Genomic DNA, 17,208 nt, shown 5'->3' on the forward strand with positions numbered 1-17,208 from the left:
TCCAAGACTAACTTTTAATAATGACCAGTATAGTGTTTTATAGATTAGAGGCTGTATTTACATATTGCTGTAACATAGTGATGGCCCATGTTAAAAAATAAAATAAAACAAACAATTGTTTTTTTTAGATAGGAGTCGTATGGATAAACAGCGCCCTCTCCTGGCTAAATACACTGAGCAGTAATTTACAACAACATTACATTTTATAAAATGCCATTTAGCAGACGCTTTTATCCAAAGCGACTCACAGTCATGTGTGCATACATTTTTACGTATGGGAGGTCCCGGGGATCGAACCCACTACCCTGGCGTTACAAGCGCCATGCTCTACCAATTGAGCTGGCATTCTACTATACACACCTTTGGAAACAGGGTGTTTATTTAATCCAATAGGGGTCAACCCATTTACCATCATTGTAAATAAATTGCTAGGGTGTGACTGAGGGTAGATAGATAGTACCCTATATGATGCTAACTGAAGTGTCAGCCCAATGATGCATGTAATGTCAGATTTTTCAAGCACCCATAATTGTATCATAGCAATCCTACAGTATGAACTCTTGCTCAATCAAATCCAATACTATCTAATCTGACAGACTGTCATGGTTCATTGAAATAGCCTGTAGATGGCAGGAGAATACAAGTCAACGTTTCCTTTCTCATTGTATTAAGGAGGAGACGGGACACCGTAGTCAGCTTTAGGAAGGTCTTTAGGCCACGTGTAGCTCAGTTGGTAGAGCATGGCGTTTGCAACGCCAGGGTTGTGGGTTCGATTCCCACGGTGGGGCCAGTAAAAAATAATAATAATTGTGGGTTCGATTCCCATGGGGAGCCAGTAAAAAAAAAAAAAAAAAAAACATGATATAAATATAAAAATGAAAATGAAAAAAGGAGGGAATATCAAAACAGGAATAAAAAAAAGAAAATGTATGCACTCACTAACTGTAAGTCGCTCTGGATAAGAGCGTCTGCTAAATGACTAAAATGTAAAACCAGATATGCTTACAGGGCATTATGGGTACTGTAGTACATCATGCTACACCTCCTTTTAGCTCAGCATCATGCTTCCATCATTAGCCTCAATTTCATACTTTTCTGTGGAATTTTGCTTTGCTCAAAAACGCTCTGTGTATGTATATGCCTGTTTGTTGCTGAAGCTCGTCTGATCCACCAGTCACAGACCAACCAGGCTCCTCGTCACCTTCACAGTTGTGTTGTGTGTGTGTGTGTGCTGTCGCCACACTTTTGACTATGTTTGTGGTGTAAACATGACAAATTCCACCTGGCATTAAGGACTTCTGGTCTGTAAGGTGCACATTTGAAATGTCTCTGTGTGTCATGATCATGGAATCAGATGAACTTGTGAAGTGAACTTTCCCCCTTGACAGTCATGATGGTTTGGTATAAGGGTCGTTCCACGAAATGAGTGCCTTTTGCGTCCCTTTGATATTTTAAGTAGAAATTGTGTGCCAATATTGAATTTTAAAAGCATGTTATATTATTAAATGTGCCCTTTAATATAGACCACATGCGAATAAAGACTTCCTAAAGTGCCAATATTCAGCATTTTGACATGTCCCTCCGTGCACCCTCTGTGACTTCTAGGAACCCACTTAATCCCCAAAGTTATGTCATGTGATTAGTGAGCAATTTGTCTGTCCCTCATTTTAAAGTCAACCCTGTTACGTGAACTGAACTCTCGTTTTAATGTGGTGAAACTATTCCTTTTCAAATATATTTTTTCAAAATAAACATTGAACATCTAATAGTCAAACGATAGTGTAAAAGCAGGTGAGCTGGCTCTACTCTTTTTGGCCATGCTCTGGTGTTTTGTGGTGGAAAAATGAGCGGGTCGAAAATAACATGTCAACCCTGTTACCCATAGTTAGACAGGCTATAAATAAAAAAATCTAACACATTTGTGAAGCTTACTTTCAATTGACCCTCCCTGTTGCACACAACAAACTTCCAATCCCCCCATCACAAGGGGATTTACATCTGTTTTAAGATGAAATCATAGACCCTGTTACTTAATAGGCACTTACTATAGTCATTTTTATTATTTAACCTCTTGAGATGGGAAAACACATTTTTTATGAAGTTGAACATGTGCTCTTTATGACAGAATGTTAAACTTAGGTGAAATCCAATTATTATAATTTTTTACCACGTTACGCTACTCAAAAGACAGGGTATTATGTAGGCTGGACAAACAGTATACAGTAAAGGGTTAGAATTCCAAGTGCATTGTTCCACAGCATCAATACATCCTAAAGTCTCACAGACGCTCAAAGCACATAAACAAACATGGGCCTCAATCAAAGAGCGTACACATGAACTCTATGACCACATCCGTGTGTAGGTGTGTTCATTGCAGAATAAGTTCATAAACAAAGTGCAAGACAACAAGGTAACGGGAGAATTCTCCAAAACAAATCCTAGATCCGTTTCAGCTCCATGTGGGCTCGCTTCCATCCTGATAGCCGGTGGATAGGGCATAGGGGTAGCCTAAGGTGGGAGACTTAAAATAGATCATCTCTATGAGAGGGGTGATTCAACATACATATGGGTCTAAAGCAAACAAATAAATTAATAAACTAAATGAAAGTCTAGCCACAATAACTACTCCCCTTCTCTCTCTTAAGGCAATTAGTATAATCTGCCTCTCTCCCTGAGGGGCCTGTAGCTCGCTGTGGAGGAGGAGGCGGGGGGGGGTGGGGGGCAAAAATGGGATGGCCCACTTCCTCAGGAAAAAGCATCTTGCGCTACAGCCAGGAAATGGCCAACGCCAGCCCTGGAGATCCAGACGAGCCTCTGGAACAGAGAAGCAGGCATTACTTCTGAGCTCTCGGACCTATAAGGACACAGCCACTCACGCACACACTTCGACCAGTTACATGCCCGTGTGGCCCAGGGATGCCACTGCTGTGAGAACCACAGGGATCCTCTTCTTAACAACGTAACAAGGTAAGAGCTGGACTCTGGGCCTGGGTGACGCCATTTTAGACTTTTCATCTCAGTTTGATGTTGTCCGGGCGCCCCTGGTTTGGTTGGGATCCAGTCAGAGCTCCCCTCAGAGGCATGTGTCCTCACCCACTCATAGAGAGCAGGGCTTGGGTTCTGTATTGGTCAGAGCGGAGACCAATGAGAGACAAGTGAGCGGCGGTATTCAGTGGATAACATTCTGTTTGTTTTCTTCATATACCACTGTTGTTTCATGTATAGTCTGTATGGTATGTTTATGCATCTGTTGTTGTCTCTACTATAGCCTATAGAATAACATCATTTAAATACAACTTCTGCCAAGATCAGCATTTGTTAGCATGTATTGCAGCACTTTAAAATACATACAGGGCTCCAAAGCCTTGTGGATCAGGAAAAGCCATGCATAGGTAACTACATGAACATACATATACAGAGTGGATTTACTTAACTTTTAATCCCACATAGTGGACTACCCACAGTTGTTAATCTGTTGCATGTTTTTATCTTGCTCAGGACATTTTTTTTAAAAACTGAATTTCGTGGGTGAAGTTGTATCTTCGGTGCCGTTTTAATCAATGTTTCAATGGTATAAAAGCCTTGTTTGATGAGGTGTACTAAATTTGAACTACACTGACCAGTGTTGAGGGAGTAGCAGTCTGATGATTCATTGATGGTTATCGAAACGTCCATCAGGGAATCTCTGTTGTCGTCTGTATTGTTTATCCCTGCATGTTTGTGACGCACGCACAGTCACGGGAAAATCTAAAGAACTTTTTCTATAAACATTAGAGCAACAATGACAAAGTCCAAAGATTAATCATATGAACAGTAGCTTAATATAGGCCTACAGTGCTATGGCCAGTATAAGCCTTACTGTGAGATGTCTTATAGTGAGGCACCATGTAACCAGGGCACCCATTGTTCACTCCTTAATACAACTGTGGACACAGGTACACCTAGGCAATTAAAGTTAGGACAGTTCAAGGGAACAAGACCTGTTCCCACTATAATGTAAGAGTTTCTGTCTAGCCTAAATGATGCTACATGGTGTGATATAACATAATGCAGCAGTCAGTACAGTAATACAGTAGTTACAGCAGTCACAGTTCCTTATGAGAGATCATACCATGTTTTCAATCTATAAAGTGTGTTAAGTGGATAACTACACTGTTAAAATGGAGCGCTTTGCAACACCAAAACTAGTGGCAACTGAGCTGCCATCAACTTGAAGGAGACGGAACCTTAACTTTGCTGGAGTATTGAACACATAATCCTGAGATGTTTTGAAACAGGTGTGTTGTAACATCACTTAATCAGGTATTGAGCAACACCTTGCCAGGAGCACGACCATAAATGGTTGAAAACACTATTTCCGTGTTTAGTGCAGAATTAGATACCTTCTCTTTTGGTGTCGTTTCCTTTCTCTAATACTTCTTAACACCATTATGTTGTTTCAAATCCTGTCTAGTGCAGAATTAGATCACGTCTTCTGGAGTACTTTAATGTTTAACATTGATTTATGTATTTAATCATTTGTAAGTGTAACCCATTTTGGTAGGCATTGTTGACCACAGTGCTAAATTCTCCAGCAGTAGCTAGAGGTTTTACAGTAAGCATTGAAGGATACTGTATTTGCCTCCACCATTTGAAGTTGGAAATGTGGGAATGGGTCGTATCATCATTGAACGTCAATTTGCCTGACGGTTCTGATATCCATTCATCATGATTCATTACCCCTCATGGTACAACAAGCTGCTTAATAATACTAATATAGAAATCTAATTTTATTTTTTCAAACATGCATACAACATTGTGTATATAAGAATGTCAACATGTTTTGAATTACCCACAATTCTCTAAAAACAGAGTTATGTGGCAAGATAGGAAGTGCAAGCAGATTAAACCAGAGACTTCCAATGAGTTCAGTCACTCCATTTTCTCTATCTTTGGTTATCCTCATAAAAGATACTTACATTTTGAGCAACATATTAAGTTGGATTTATTCTTAAATGTTTTGGTAAAATAACATTCGCCCCAGAATCATATTTTTACAGTGTGGCTGTGTAGTTGAGTATGTAACATTAAAATGCAATTCCAATGTGTTTTGATGCTGCCTTTTACATGCACTGAAACCCCATAAAGTGTTTTCACAACCCTCTCTTAAAAACACCAATATTCTGATTGAAGAACCACTTTGGGTGTTTCAGAGTACTTCCATTCTGTTTTAAAACACATTCTGTGTATCATAACACTTACATTGGGTTTACATTCAAGCACCCTCCAAACACCAGATCTCAGGTTAAGTGCACTACTTTTCATGGTTTCATTACACAATCCTGGTGTTTTGAGTCTTTCTATTTTGACAGTGTACTATGACCAGTAAACAACAGCAACCATTACAAACATGACAAAAAATAGCAACTTATTTATCAACATTAGGGACAGGTATGGGCGGCAGGTAGCTTAGTGGTTAAGAGCGTTGTGCCAGTAACCGAAAGGTCTCTGGTTCTAATCCCTGAGCCGACTAGGTGAAAAATCTGTCGATGTGCCCTTGAGCAAGTCACTTAACCCTAATTGCTCCTGTAAGTCGCTCTGGATAAGAGCGTCTGCTAAATGACCCATTTATTTTTATTTTATATAGAAATGCCTGCCAAACTGAGGACATCATGGTCATTTTGCCAAGGTCAGCGGAACCAATGTCATGATTGCAAAATAGTTTAACTCAGGAAGGAAAAGCTTAGGCAGAGAGAGAAACATGGGATGTGTGGTTTGTCACCAAGCCATAATTATGTCACCAAGCCATTACAGCATACCCTTTGATGACGAAAATTGTTCTGTCAGATGCTTTTTTATCCACTTTTTCCTACAGTCTACATTACAATTGACTCGCCTGCTGAGTGATAAGCTAGCTACCTTCCTCTGCCGTCCACCTGAATTAGCATTGAATTAGAACGCTCTGAACCTCTTCAGGTCAGGGAACGAGTTTGACGTCTATCCGCTCCTCAGATGGTGAATCGTGAAGGCACCAGGATGCTACCTACTGCAGTCAGCGCAAATAAAGGATAACCTTAATTCCTCCTGTACTGTTGACTGTGTGTGTTTGAGTGGGACAGGAGACAGATTGATACACTGAGACTGATGAACCGAGGGCATTCAATAGGGGCCCTTCACTCAGTGAGGGGTGGTAGAGGTGCTCCGAGGGGGCTTCCCGTGGCCCGTGTGGGGCGATCAGTGCAGGATGCAGGCAGGCTATGATTGGAGCGCCCCCCGATGACCCCACACACAGGTGCTGCCTTGGGGAAGGTTACATAACCATGGCGACAAACAAGGAAAATGTCCTGATTGGCCAGAGAGGGTGACATGGTGATTTTTTCTGTTGAATTCACATTGAATTCACGTTAGTTAACAACTCAATCCAATGTAAATCAAAACTAGACGTTGAACTGACATCTGCGCCTTGTGTCATCCAGCCTTGAGTGGTTTGGCAGTGGTTCCAGGGCCATACCAGTGGTCTGTGGTTTTGGAGAAACACACACAGCCTGGGGTTGTGTGGACAGAGTGGTTTCTAAAGATTTTTTTTTAGTATCTTTTGGCTTATCTGAAGCAAAGTGTTACCTGCCCATTTGTCAAACATGTGAATGCAGATGCCACTGCATAATATGCATGGTTTGAGAATGTGAAAGTTAATGCAGATGATGGAACCCTTTTCTAATCACATACAATCTTGTTCGTTTAGGAATTCCTGAACCTCAGTGGTAGAGCTGATAAGTATTGAGCAACTAGAACTACCCTCATTGTGTTGCCTGTCTTTTCAATCTGCTGAGATGAGAAAGATTTGGAATCCATTCCACATTCCTAAAGATAACTCACTATCTAAAACCAAAATAATACTACCGCTGGCCCTTTAGGATCCAACATGAACCAACAGGTCTGCTGGGGGCCATTACGAAACCGTTGAAACTCTGCCAAGGTGAACTGATGTGACAGCTTGGGGAAAAGGATGGAGAGACAGAGAGAGAATGTTGCACTTAACAATGAAGAAGACAATCTTATGCAGTGCTATTTCCTGTTCCCTAAAACCTGAAATACACTCCATTTGCGGGCTCCTCTATATAGAAGCCAAATCACGCAGTGAAATAGCCACTCTGTATTCATAGCACGTCTTAGATGTGCTGCCAGTGGCTATGTTTCCTGTCCCTCTCACCACCCCCATGCCAATTAACAGGAACAGACCCGACTAGTAGTGTGCTCAGTGTTTCCACTCAGATAGATGCAATCTGTAATTGATTAGTTTGGCTGTTTGGGACAGGACATGGGAGGACTCACTCAATGGAATGCTGAAAGGTGTCAAAGATGATATCTTTCATTCCAACTCTCATATCCATGCAGTACATCGTCTCTTCTTACAACCACTGGAGCATGCAGAGCACCCTGATTCTGGCCAGAGAGACTATACAGAACTGTATCACGTTTGCATTTTAGTCAGTTAGCAGACACTCTTATCCAGAGCAACTTACATAAGCAATTAGGGTTAAGTGCCATGCTCAAGGGCACATCGACAGACTTTTCACCTAGTCGACTCGGGGATTCAAACCAGCGATCTTTCGGTTACAAGCCCAACACTCTTAAACGCTAGGCTACCTAACGGAAATGGTGTGCAATGCATTTAGTGACTTTCTCAAATATCTCAGCGAGGGTAAATCCATGCTGTAGTGCACAGGTGTCAAACTCATTCCACGGAGGGCTGAGCGGCTGCAGGTTTTCGTTCCTCCCTTGTACTTGATTGATGAATTAAGGTCCCTGATTAGTAAGGAGCTCCCTTTACCTGGTTGTCTATGGCTTAGTTGAAACCAAAAACACCAGGCCCTCCATGGAATGAGTTTGACACCCCTGGTGTAGTGTATCTTCATGCAACTCATTGGCCCTGACAAATAAGTTATGGCATTCCACCATGACTTGAGTACACAACTGTCCTTAAAGAACTGCATGCTAAGGTGACTGGTAGTGGCTACTCATTATTTCGGTTCAGAGTCTATGTCCGGCGGCAGCTCAGGTTAATCAGTATCACCATCCATTTTCAAAGTCAAAATCACTAAAAGTTGTATGCTTGTTTGGTGAGCGTTGTGCAAAAGACACTTACGAGAAACTATTGCTATTCTAAAGTGTCCACCAACTATAGAGAGTAAATATTTGTAATTCATGTGTATTAGACTCTCTGACTTGCCCCCATGACTTAACCTTGTAGAATGTTAAGATGGTTTCCAGGTCAGCCAGGCCGAAAGGGCACTCTCGGGACCATCCTTTGTTTATACATCAATACATCAGTGGCTAAGCTTTTCCCCAGTTGTTTACCGTGCTCTCAGCCTCCCAGGCTCAAACTGATTTCTCAATGTTTTACTGAGTGCCAGAATTTAGAGAAAAACTGGAGTTTGTGTAGTCTGTGGTGTTTCGTCGAACACGGCTCCAAACAATGGCGTCCTTATTGGCTGCCACAAATGAAATGTATCCTGCCGTGACGCATTCGCGCACAACTCCTATTGTATTTTTGAGAGTGAACTAATATGTATTTGAGTGACTTCCTTTCAGCACGTGCTGAGGCCGTTTGTTCTGTACAACTTACAGGCCAGTGAGTCCAGACAGAAGGGCAGAGACAGGCCATTGACCTGTTGAGGGATGTGTTCCATTCGTTCAGAAGGCACAAGGTGAACTTTTGCATTCAATCTTAATGGACATTTTCTCTTGGCAAAATATGTGTAGGGAGCCTATTAGGATTAAATGATAACTCTATGGCACCACCTACCCTACAATATCCATCATGGAATTTTGCCATCAATGCTCATTATGATAGCATCCTATTTATGTAGACTGCAGAGGGTGTCACTCTCACAGAACAGACAAAGGTAGGCTTGCATAACACAATAATGCAATGCATAACACATAATAACATTTCATCATGCATCTCTTTTGTGAATAAACTGTCTACATTCCTAATAAATCATCAGTTGGGATGACTGCCAGAAACTCATGACATTGGCTGATCATGGGTCATAATGTGACAGGTGAGGTAGCCTACTGTAGCACCGTAGCACCTGATTGGAAATTCAAGGGGAATCCCGTCTGTTTATTTTCTTCCATTACGCGGAAGTATACTATTTACTGGAAACGCGCAGAAAAGACAGCGTGGCATTACAAGTCTGTAAGAGAAAACGTATTAACTTGATTCTAACAGCAACTCTAGAGACCTTTGCGCGATGCCAGCGCTGCTGCTGCGAGTGACAGCGATAGGCGAGGAGTCCAGAAGCCAGCCCACAGAAAATAAAGGGTGGAAGCTTTACGGAACTTTCAGCAACGCACTGAGCTCAGCACTCTCTCACCTGACGAGACAACCTTATCTTGGTTTGTGACTAGTTCTAGGATTTCACTTTTATTTTGTATTTTTGGTGCATGTTTTTAATAAGCGAGCAATCATGAATCATGTAAGTAGATTAATCTGTTGTGAGTTTCTCTAACTGTTATTGGATATTCATGATGATTTTGTTACTAATGGACTGACACTGATGACATTGACAAATGGCATTAACCTACAAACAGTAGTGTCTAGGGAAATGTGATACATTTACAGGTTGTTATTGTATTAATTATTTTTCAGTGTTGTTATGTTGTGTATGATGAAACATAAAGTGCTATATTTTAATTGAAAGGTATTTGCAGAGATTACCTCCGATTTTCAGCTTTTGTGTTATATTTTTGTGGCAGTAGGCTATGACAAACTCTGGTCTGGGATTAGCTACAGATTGTAATACTAGACAATTTAACAAAACAAATGTTAAATCACATTATCTGGTGTTACAATCTGTAGCTAGTTTGGGAAGTGGCTCATTCCTGAATCTCTTGAAAATTATTGAGTTTATAAAGAGAGTCAAGTTCAGGGTTCTGCATTAGAGACTAATCTGATCAGTTAATACATAATATTTATTCTACAAAGGTTTGGCCTGAGACAACCTTTGCAGAATAAATATTATTTATTAACTGATGAGATTAGTCTCTAATGCAGAACCCTGAGCTTGACTCTCTTTATAAACTCAAGCATTTTCAAGAGATTCATGATTTATTCCACTCTCAGGAGAATTGAACTCTAAATGAGCTGACTGTGACATATTTTATTCCTGCAGAAGAAAATCAGGAAAGTTCACTTCTTTTTTGGAGGATCCCTATCCCCAAACTGTAGTTCTGCTCACAGACAGCCCTGTGTATTTAGTCATGGGTCTACCAGAGAACAGTTAACAATTTACTGCCCTAAATATGTTGAAATAAGGGACGTGTCATGGAAAAAACACAATCTTTGCAGAAGTCTTAAAGGGCACACATAGCAATTGTGTTAACTGTTGCAACTACTGAACAATGCTGAAATGATAGTGAGCTGCATTGCTTCATCCCTTAATATGATCCTGATGACTGATAAAGTATTAGAGCTCATTGTTCAAAGCCAACACTGAGATTGGAAGCCTTGATTGAGATGAAATCTGGCCCATCAAGGACATTGAAGGGCGAAATCACCTGTTGATTCATTTTTCCTCGTAGATGAGGAAATAATTGAGGAAAAAAACAGTCTTTCCAATGTAATCGTACTTACCCCTACAGGTATTTCCTATGCCGCTAACATGTTATATTGCATTCACATACCCATGTCGCCAGTCTCCATAACACTGTCACTCTCAGGACAGTTTCTGTCCTCAAGGAAAGTTATACAAGACCTTATGTTTTTGGGGACCTTCCAACAATATCTCCTCTAAGCACTGGCCTCAGGCCAGGATGGAGCCGGAGCGTAGCCCCTCATATCTGCCACATCTTGACGGCAGGCCTGGTCTCTCTGCAGTAGCCTGATGCCCGCTCTTTCCCTTCTGACCTTCATAGAAGAGACAAGATGTCTGCAGAGAGGGGACTTTGGACCCGGTGAAGTCTTTAATTACACACTATTGTGTTCAGTTCAACAGTTCAAACTTATTAAAAGCCTTTTTCTTAGTCTCTGGAATGTGAAATAGCTAGAGGTCTAGCCTGAGCGTCGGCTTACTCAAGACATGAGATTAAAGAGGGTTGTTTGTTGATATGGCTAATAAACAACACATTGGCATCATACATATCCAGCCAATCCAGAAGGACATGGTGTATAAGCTTTGGAAGTTTATCTTTGTCAAGAGAGATGAGACCTCCGATAGTGTGCGTAAACAAAACAGATATGGCTGGCCTGGCTGGTGAGTTGTGCCGTTGGCCCGTTGCAGAGGTGGAGGGGAGGGGACCTGTCCCTTTTGTCCGCTACTTGGTCCTGGACGAGACAGGAAGTGGAGTTAGTCTGGGAAAGTGGTCCCCGTATCTCCCCCAGTGATCTAACCGCTGCTTTCATAATGGCTGCTCTGATTAGGTTATAATTAGAGCAGGAATTGCAGTGTGGCTTTAGTAGCTGAGTAGATGAGGAGGTGTGGGAGAGCAGGGATACACAACAGGGAGGGCTGTCCATTGGACCACTTGTTACAGCGCTCTCATAAGCTTATCAGACATCCGTGTCACTGGTGTCACCAACTGTCGGCAATGCCACATGCTTACATAACTCGGTTTGTCAACATCATGCTTCATGTTGACATCCCTCTGTGAACATCTGTGAAATTGGAAAGCCATTGTTCATGAGGCTCTGTGTTTTCTACCAAAAGTAAAGGAAAGGCCTATCATTTGCTTTGCAGAACTATTCAGCATCTTTTTTGTTTCCTTGTTGTCATGCCGCTAGTTGGGCTTGATTCCTGTTGTTTGCTCATATGCGTTTTCTGAAAGTCATGACCTCATTAGTAAGGGTGTGTAATAACACATTTATAACCAGAGTCATGTACAGGCTTATTCGGTCACATCTATTAGACTCATATAGCCATTGTATTGGCTAAGTCCATGTTGTGTAGACAAAAATGAAAGGGTTCACTGTAATATCCCTTTCCACAAACCAGTCATCAGTTGAATGTCTCAGTCATAGCAGTTTCCTTTGCCCAATGGTTACATACCCTCTCTAGACAGGTGGGTCTTTTTCCAAGCCAGCGATCTGGTCTAAATAAGTTCAGCTGTGTATAACGCTCTTATACAGTATCACAATATTCTCAGTGTGGTTCCCCTGGAGGTTGGCTCTCTGATTGCACAGGGAAACCTTGAATGCTCAGCCCCCCACATGGAAAAAGCATCCAGACGCATTGTCATTCTAAAACACTCAGGCAAGCCACAAAACAATAGTTCCATAATAATTTGTGTAAAGCAAATCACGTTATTGTGAAACATCATAAATCAAGTATTTTTTAAATCTAATATGGAATGTGTTTTAGAATATGTTATATCCAAGCTTATCATTCATAATGTCTGACTTCGTTTTTAGTTTACCCAGAATTCATTCATGAATTTTCATTCATTAGAACAAAATCAATACGTTTTATGTTTGTATCAAGTATCAGTAGGAGTAGGTAGGAGAACATTGTAAATTGGTGAGCATAGGAGGTCTCTGAGTTTTCAATTGATCAGTTCAGGACTTCCCACTCAAATGTTCTCAGATGCCACTTTCAATTTCCCCAAAATAAGGCCACGGAAATAGTGGTCTCCATCATTTTCCCAAAGCTTGTTGAGCACACACACACACACACACACACACACACACACACACACACACACACACACACACGCACACGCACACACACACACACACACACACACACACACACACACACACACACACAGGAAGTGATTCAGCGTTGTCCCTTCCCCTTGTCATCAGCCGTAAATATCCCAGGGCGCTCGGTGTGGCAGGAAGTCCATTGAGAGGGACAAACATGTTTTCTTGAAAAGGGTCAAAAAAGTAGAACAAGGATCTGAAACCTAATAAAATAGGCCCAGATCCTGGACCTCAGCCACATGACCATGATAACATAGCACAATATTCACAACCGCCTTCCCACCCAAACGGAAGAAGGGTTAGAGTTTCCATGGTGATTCCTGTTTGGGTGGTAAGGCGGAAGGTTACCTGTTAATGTTTTATCAGATATACTCTTTATATAGAATGATTGCTGTTAACCATCCGATATCTGAACTCTCCTGTTACCCGACACAAGGGTGCGGCAGTAACATTGGGTGAACAGATGACTGTTATCTTAAACTGTATATCTGAGTTACTTTAGTAACTGTCCTCGTTATCTGTGTCAGAAGAAATCTAATCAGGTAGCCTACTAAAATGAACAAAGACAGATGTGTCACATACTGTACTATTATGGAAGCATCTCTTGGAAAGGTCCCCTGTAATCATTCCACATCTCTCCCTCCCCCTCTCTCTGTTCCTTAGTTTAACCCCCAAGTGGAAGCATGCCCATCCTCAAGAACCTCCCAGCGCGGCTGAAGGGAGGCAGCAGGGTGAACGGGGAGTTGGAGAATACGCGTGGCGAACTGATCCTTTGCAAGATGAGCCTGAACCTGAAATCCAGCCCCTTTGAGGTGCCCAGTGACAATGAGGAATGGGCTCAGGCAAACTCAATCCTGGACGGGGGCGCGCCACGAGACCGTAACCCCTTCGAGGACGAGGAGGATGAGAATGAGGCGAACGAGGGGAGACGTGGCGGCTCAGGGAAGAGTTCGTTCAAGGGCACCCTGGAACGCATCCGAGGCGTCTCCCCGCTGAAGACTCTGGGCAAGCTGGGCAAGGGGCTCCGTATGTCAGGCCGCAGTAAGGGCACTGCCACCCCTTCCCCTCAGGGGTCCGTAGCAAGCACCCCCACCTCAGAGAAGAAGAAGAAGGGCCGACGGAGCTCAGAGGGAAGCTTACTCAGGTACGAGAGGTGTAGAGAAAAGCTGTTGAGGAGTGGTTTAGTAGAGGATGTTGAGCTCAGCCCACATCTCCTATAACCTAACCCCTTAACCCTTAACTCACCCTCTTCTCCACACAGATTTGCAGGGAAGTGCAGGGAGAGCCTTCGCAAGGAAAGTCTGCCCAACGGGGAGCTCTGCTCAGAGAGCGAGGGGGGCGACTCTTCCAGCCGCCGGCTCTCCTTCATGAAGATGGTGGGCCTGGGCAAGCTGAAGAGGGAGTCCATGGCCGACCACTCGTCTCATGAAGAGGAGATGGTGGAGGTGGTGGAGGAGGTGAAGCCAAGGGAGCCCCTCTCAGGTAAGGACAGCTCTCAGTGGAGCGCTGGGCTACTAAGGATCAGCCAGTATGCACTGTGATCCACTCTGGGGTCTCATGATGACTTTCATTGACTGTTGATTGGTAACAGTAAGGTTATGCTATCTCACCATTACATTTGAGGAGGTAAGATACTGGTAAAATGAATGGAGATCGTGGCTGATAATAACCCAAACATTTAAACTGACATTTTGCCGTGGAATATATCACTAAATCACATTTTAACCAATGAGTAAAACCACAACAGACAGGGAAGCACTCTATGCAGGAAGTTAGTTGATAGTTATGGCCAAGGTTTACTTCAGTTCAGCTGGGCATTCCATGTGTCAGCCCCCTTCCAGTAAACAATAATTCCCGCCATAATCTCTGCAGTATGTTACTATTTTCACAACAGAGATTATGTTATCAATGTCTGGGCTATTTTTGGACACTTGGGAAACAATGGGAGAAAGATGGCGCTGGGATAGAGGAGACCAGGTCCAACTAGGCCACTGCTGAGAGATGCTGTCCATCCCAATGCAGGAGGACCAACCAAAGGGTTTCCCACACAAATGTTTAATGTAAGGTGGGGCTGTTGGGGCTTTATTCACTATTACTCTGGCCTTCCTCACCATTAAATATGTTCCGTTCCCCACCTTTGTTCATTAAATGGCATCTCCGGTATGAAAGAGTACAATTAACACATAAACCACATCGTGGGGTTGCTGGAAAATGGACTCCATTCTGCTTAGAATATCCAATGTTGGAAAACCATTTTTTTATTGAATGATTATTATACACTAATCATTTTCTAATGATAGGTCTACTAAATATGTGTAACGCACAGAACTTGATTCGGTGAGTCTGAACTTAACAATCTAGAGCTTAATGGTCGGGATAGTGTGTGGGTACTCAGTAATGGTATTCCACCATGTCAGCATGGCAAGAGATCAGCTTTCATGCTTATTACTAACAGGTTCTGCCTGTCTCTCGGTGTGAGGAGTAAAGATAAGGGTTATAGTGGTGGAAACAGAATAATAATAGAATGCAGAGGGCCATTAAACCAGCTTTACAAACAGCACATATAAACTGCTGAGAGCTCAGGATCAGACATGTTCACTCTGTGTCCTGGCCTTTCAGTAAGCAAGCAGTCCAAATACCATCTTATCACGCTCAAAATATCACTGAGATGTGTTGTTTACAGGCTGTTGTCTTCATGCCTCAATTGCTATGACCCAGAGGACACGTCACGCATTCGGATAGATCTTTAGATAGATGCTGCTTCTCCATGTTCATGCCATTTTACCTGCACCCCTTGGCCCCATGATGGATCTGAGACTAGTGAAGCAGGACAGAATGGCCTGATCGCCTTAGAAATTCAGCCATACAGGCTCTCATATCAAAGCTTTACACCATTACACCTCGCCCCGGGGATCCATGCATGAGTGCCGTACGGAGAGTGATGAAAGAGGGATCCACGGAGGAGGAATGGGATGCGTGCTCCACTCTGTGTGTTTCAACAATGTGTGTTATTTCTTGGGTGAACCCCCTAGCTGACCCACAGCGAAAAGGCCTTTTATTTGTTTATTTGACTGTGTTTGATAGGGAAAAACACGGCTCTTTCTGGCATTGTTCTCTCAGCTGTCAGCACAAACTGTTGCTGGTTTTTAGCAACCCCTTAAACCACAAAGACATGACCAGTAGGGAACTCTGGTTTCTTTCAGTCATAGCTTGTTAGATTAATTTCCTCATGCCACAAAACTGAAACTTAAAGGTCTTTTCAGGGTTATGTTGAGGCTGGTAAATATTTACACCATCATTTTCTTATTAAGACAAGATGGTTTAATAGCAGTAGCACAAACATTCTCACCAGGCCATTCCCCTGTAAAGAGTTGGGCCCTCCTTCAACATGGAAAAAGCCTTTGTTCCTTGAGGCTGTTTGTTTCTGGACTGGTCCTAAAAAAAGAGCCATGAGCTAAGGAAACAGAACGGACAGTGTATGTTTGCAGACATCGGTATTGTGGCGTTCATTACAGAAAGAAAACAGTCTGTGCTCGGCTACGTAGACTGTGTGGCTGTGCTTAAGTGTCAGGAAATACCTCAGTAATGGAGAGTGAGTGACTATTCAGACTATTTGCCTACTGTTTCATGATCTTCCAACCAAATATGCAGTGTGCTAATACTAAATGATTCAAGACAGAATATAGAAAAGGGAATACAGACATGAAAGATACTGAAACTAAGGACACATGTAATCATATGCGATACCACAGCACATCTTGCAACCCATCCGTGCCTTGAAAGTAAAGCAGTTAAATCTGTATGGTGTGAAAGGGCACAAAGCTATAGCAACCTCAACACTGCTCCCTGTACCTTCACATGGAATTTTCCCTTCAGTGCTCTTCCAATCAGATGAGTGTGGCAACCAACCTGGCCTCAGGTATTCAGAAAGCTAGGGTCGTATTACAACATATTCTGACCAAGCACTCAGCCCCTGTCCCAACCCAGCTCCCCCATCATCATCAGCCCTAGCTGGTGACCCAGCTAACATTGTAGCCATAATCTCTATGTGTCATAACCCTCTGATTGGCTGGGTGGGTCCACTTTGGGTTGAGTTTATAGCGGCCCAGACGGCATCCGAGAGCGCCTTGATAACAGGACCATATAGGAGGTGCAGGCCACGGCCTAGTGAATGATTTCCAGCCCTTGCCAAATGACAACCCCAAGGCCCCTGGACCATAAAACCATAACTAGCGCTGGCTCATGTCCTGCAGTAGCTGCTGTGAAAACTGTGTCCACATTGGGATCCTAGCAACAAATGGCTATATTAGCCGTGATGAAATGCATGCTGCTTCCTCTCATATTCAATATATGACCTTGAAACACACCAGTTGTAACACAGTCGGTTTCAAGTGTCCGTGTGCCAAAAGTGTTTTCATAGAAAAACAGTATGACGAGCAATCAGTTAGTCAAATAAAAAAATTAAAATGAAGCTGGGCAGAGCTGCCTTTTCTGCCAGAGTGACAACCCAGGGAGTGCACTTTTCC

The 17,208-nt window shown here is 42.7% G+C and overlaps 1 protein-coding gene across 2 annotated transcripts in view; it reads left to right on the forward strand.

Moving 5' to 3' along the window:
• The first annotated feature begins 2,873 nt into the window (after nt 1-2,873).
• Nucleotides 2,874-17,208, forward strand: part of LOC311105458 (exocyst complex component 3-like protein 2) — a 35,336-nt gene continuing 21,001 nt past the window's right edge. The window contains exons 1-3 of one of the 2 annotated variants that reach the window (XM_084147615.1): nt 2,874-2,967; nt 13,346-13,826; nt 13,944-14,164. In XM_084147615.1, the coding sequence (XP_084003741.1) occupies nt 13,366-13,826; nt 13,944-14,164 (682 nt within the window). In that variant the 5' untranslated portion in view covers nt 2,874-2,967; nt 13,346-13,365. Of the gene's footprint in view, nt 2,968-9,330; nt 9,462-13,345; nt 13,827-13,943; nt 14,165-17,208 lie in introns of those variants that run through there. The other variant, XM_084147614.1, reaches the window with a different exon arrangement.

This window comes from Coregonus lavaretus, assembly GCF_964263955.1.
Source record: "Coregonus lavaretus genome assembly, chromosome: 30".
NCBI classification, from domain to species: domain Eukaryota; kingdom Metazoa; phylum Chordata; class Actinopteri; order Salmoniformes; family Salmonidae; genus Coregonus; species Coregonus lavaretus.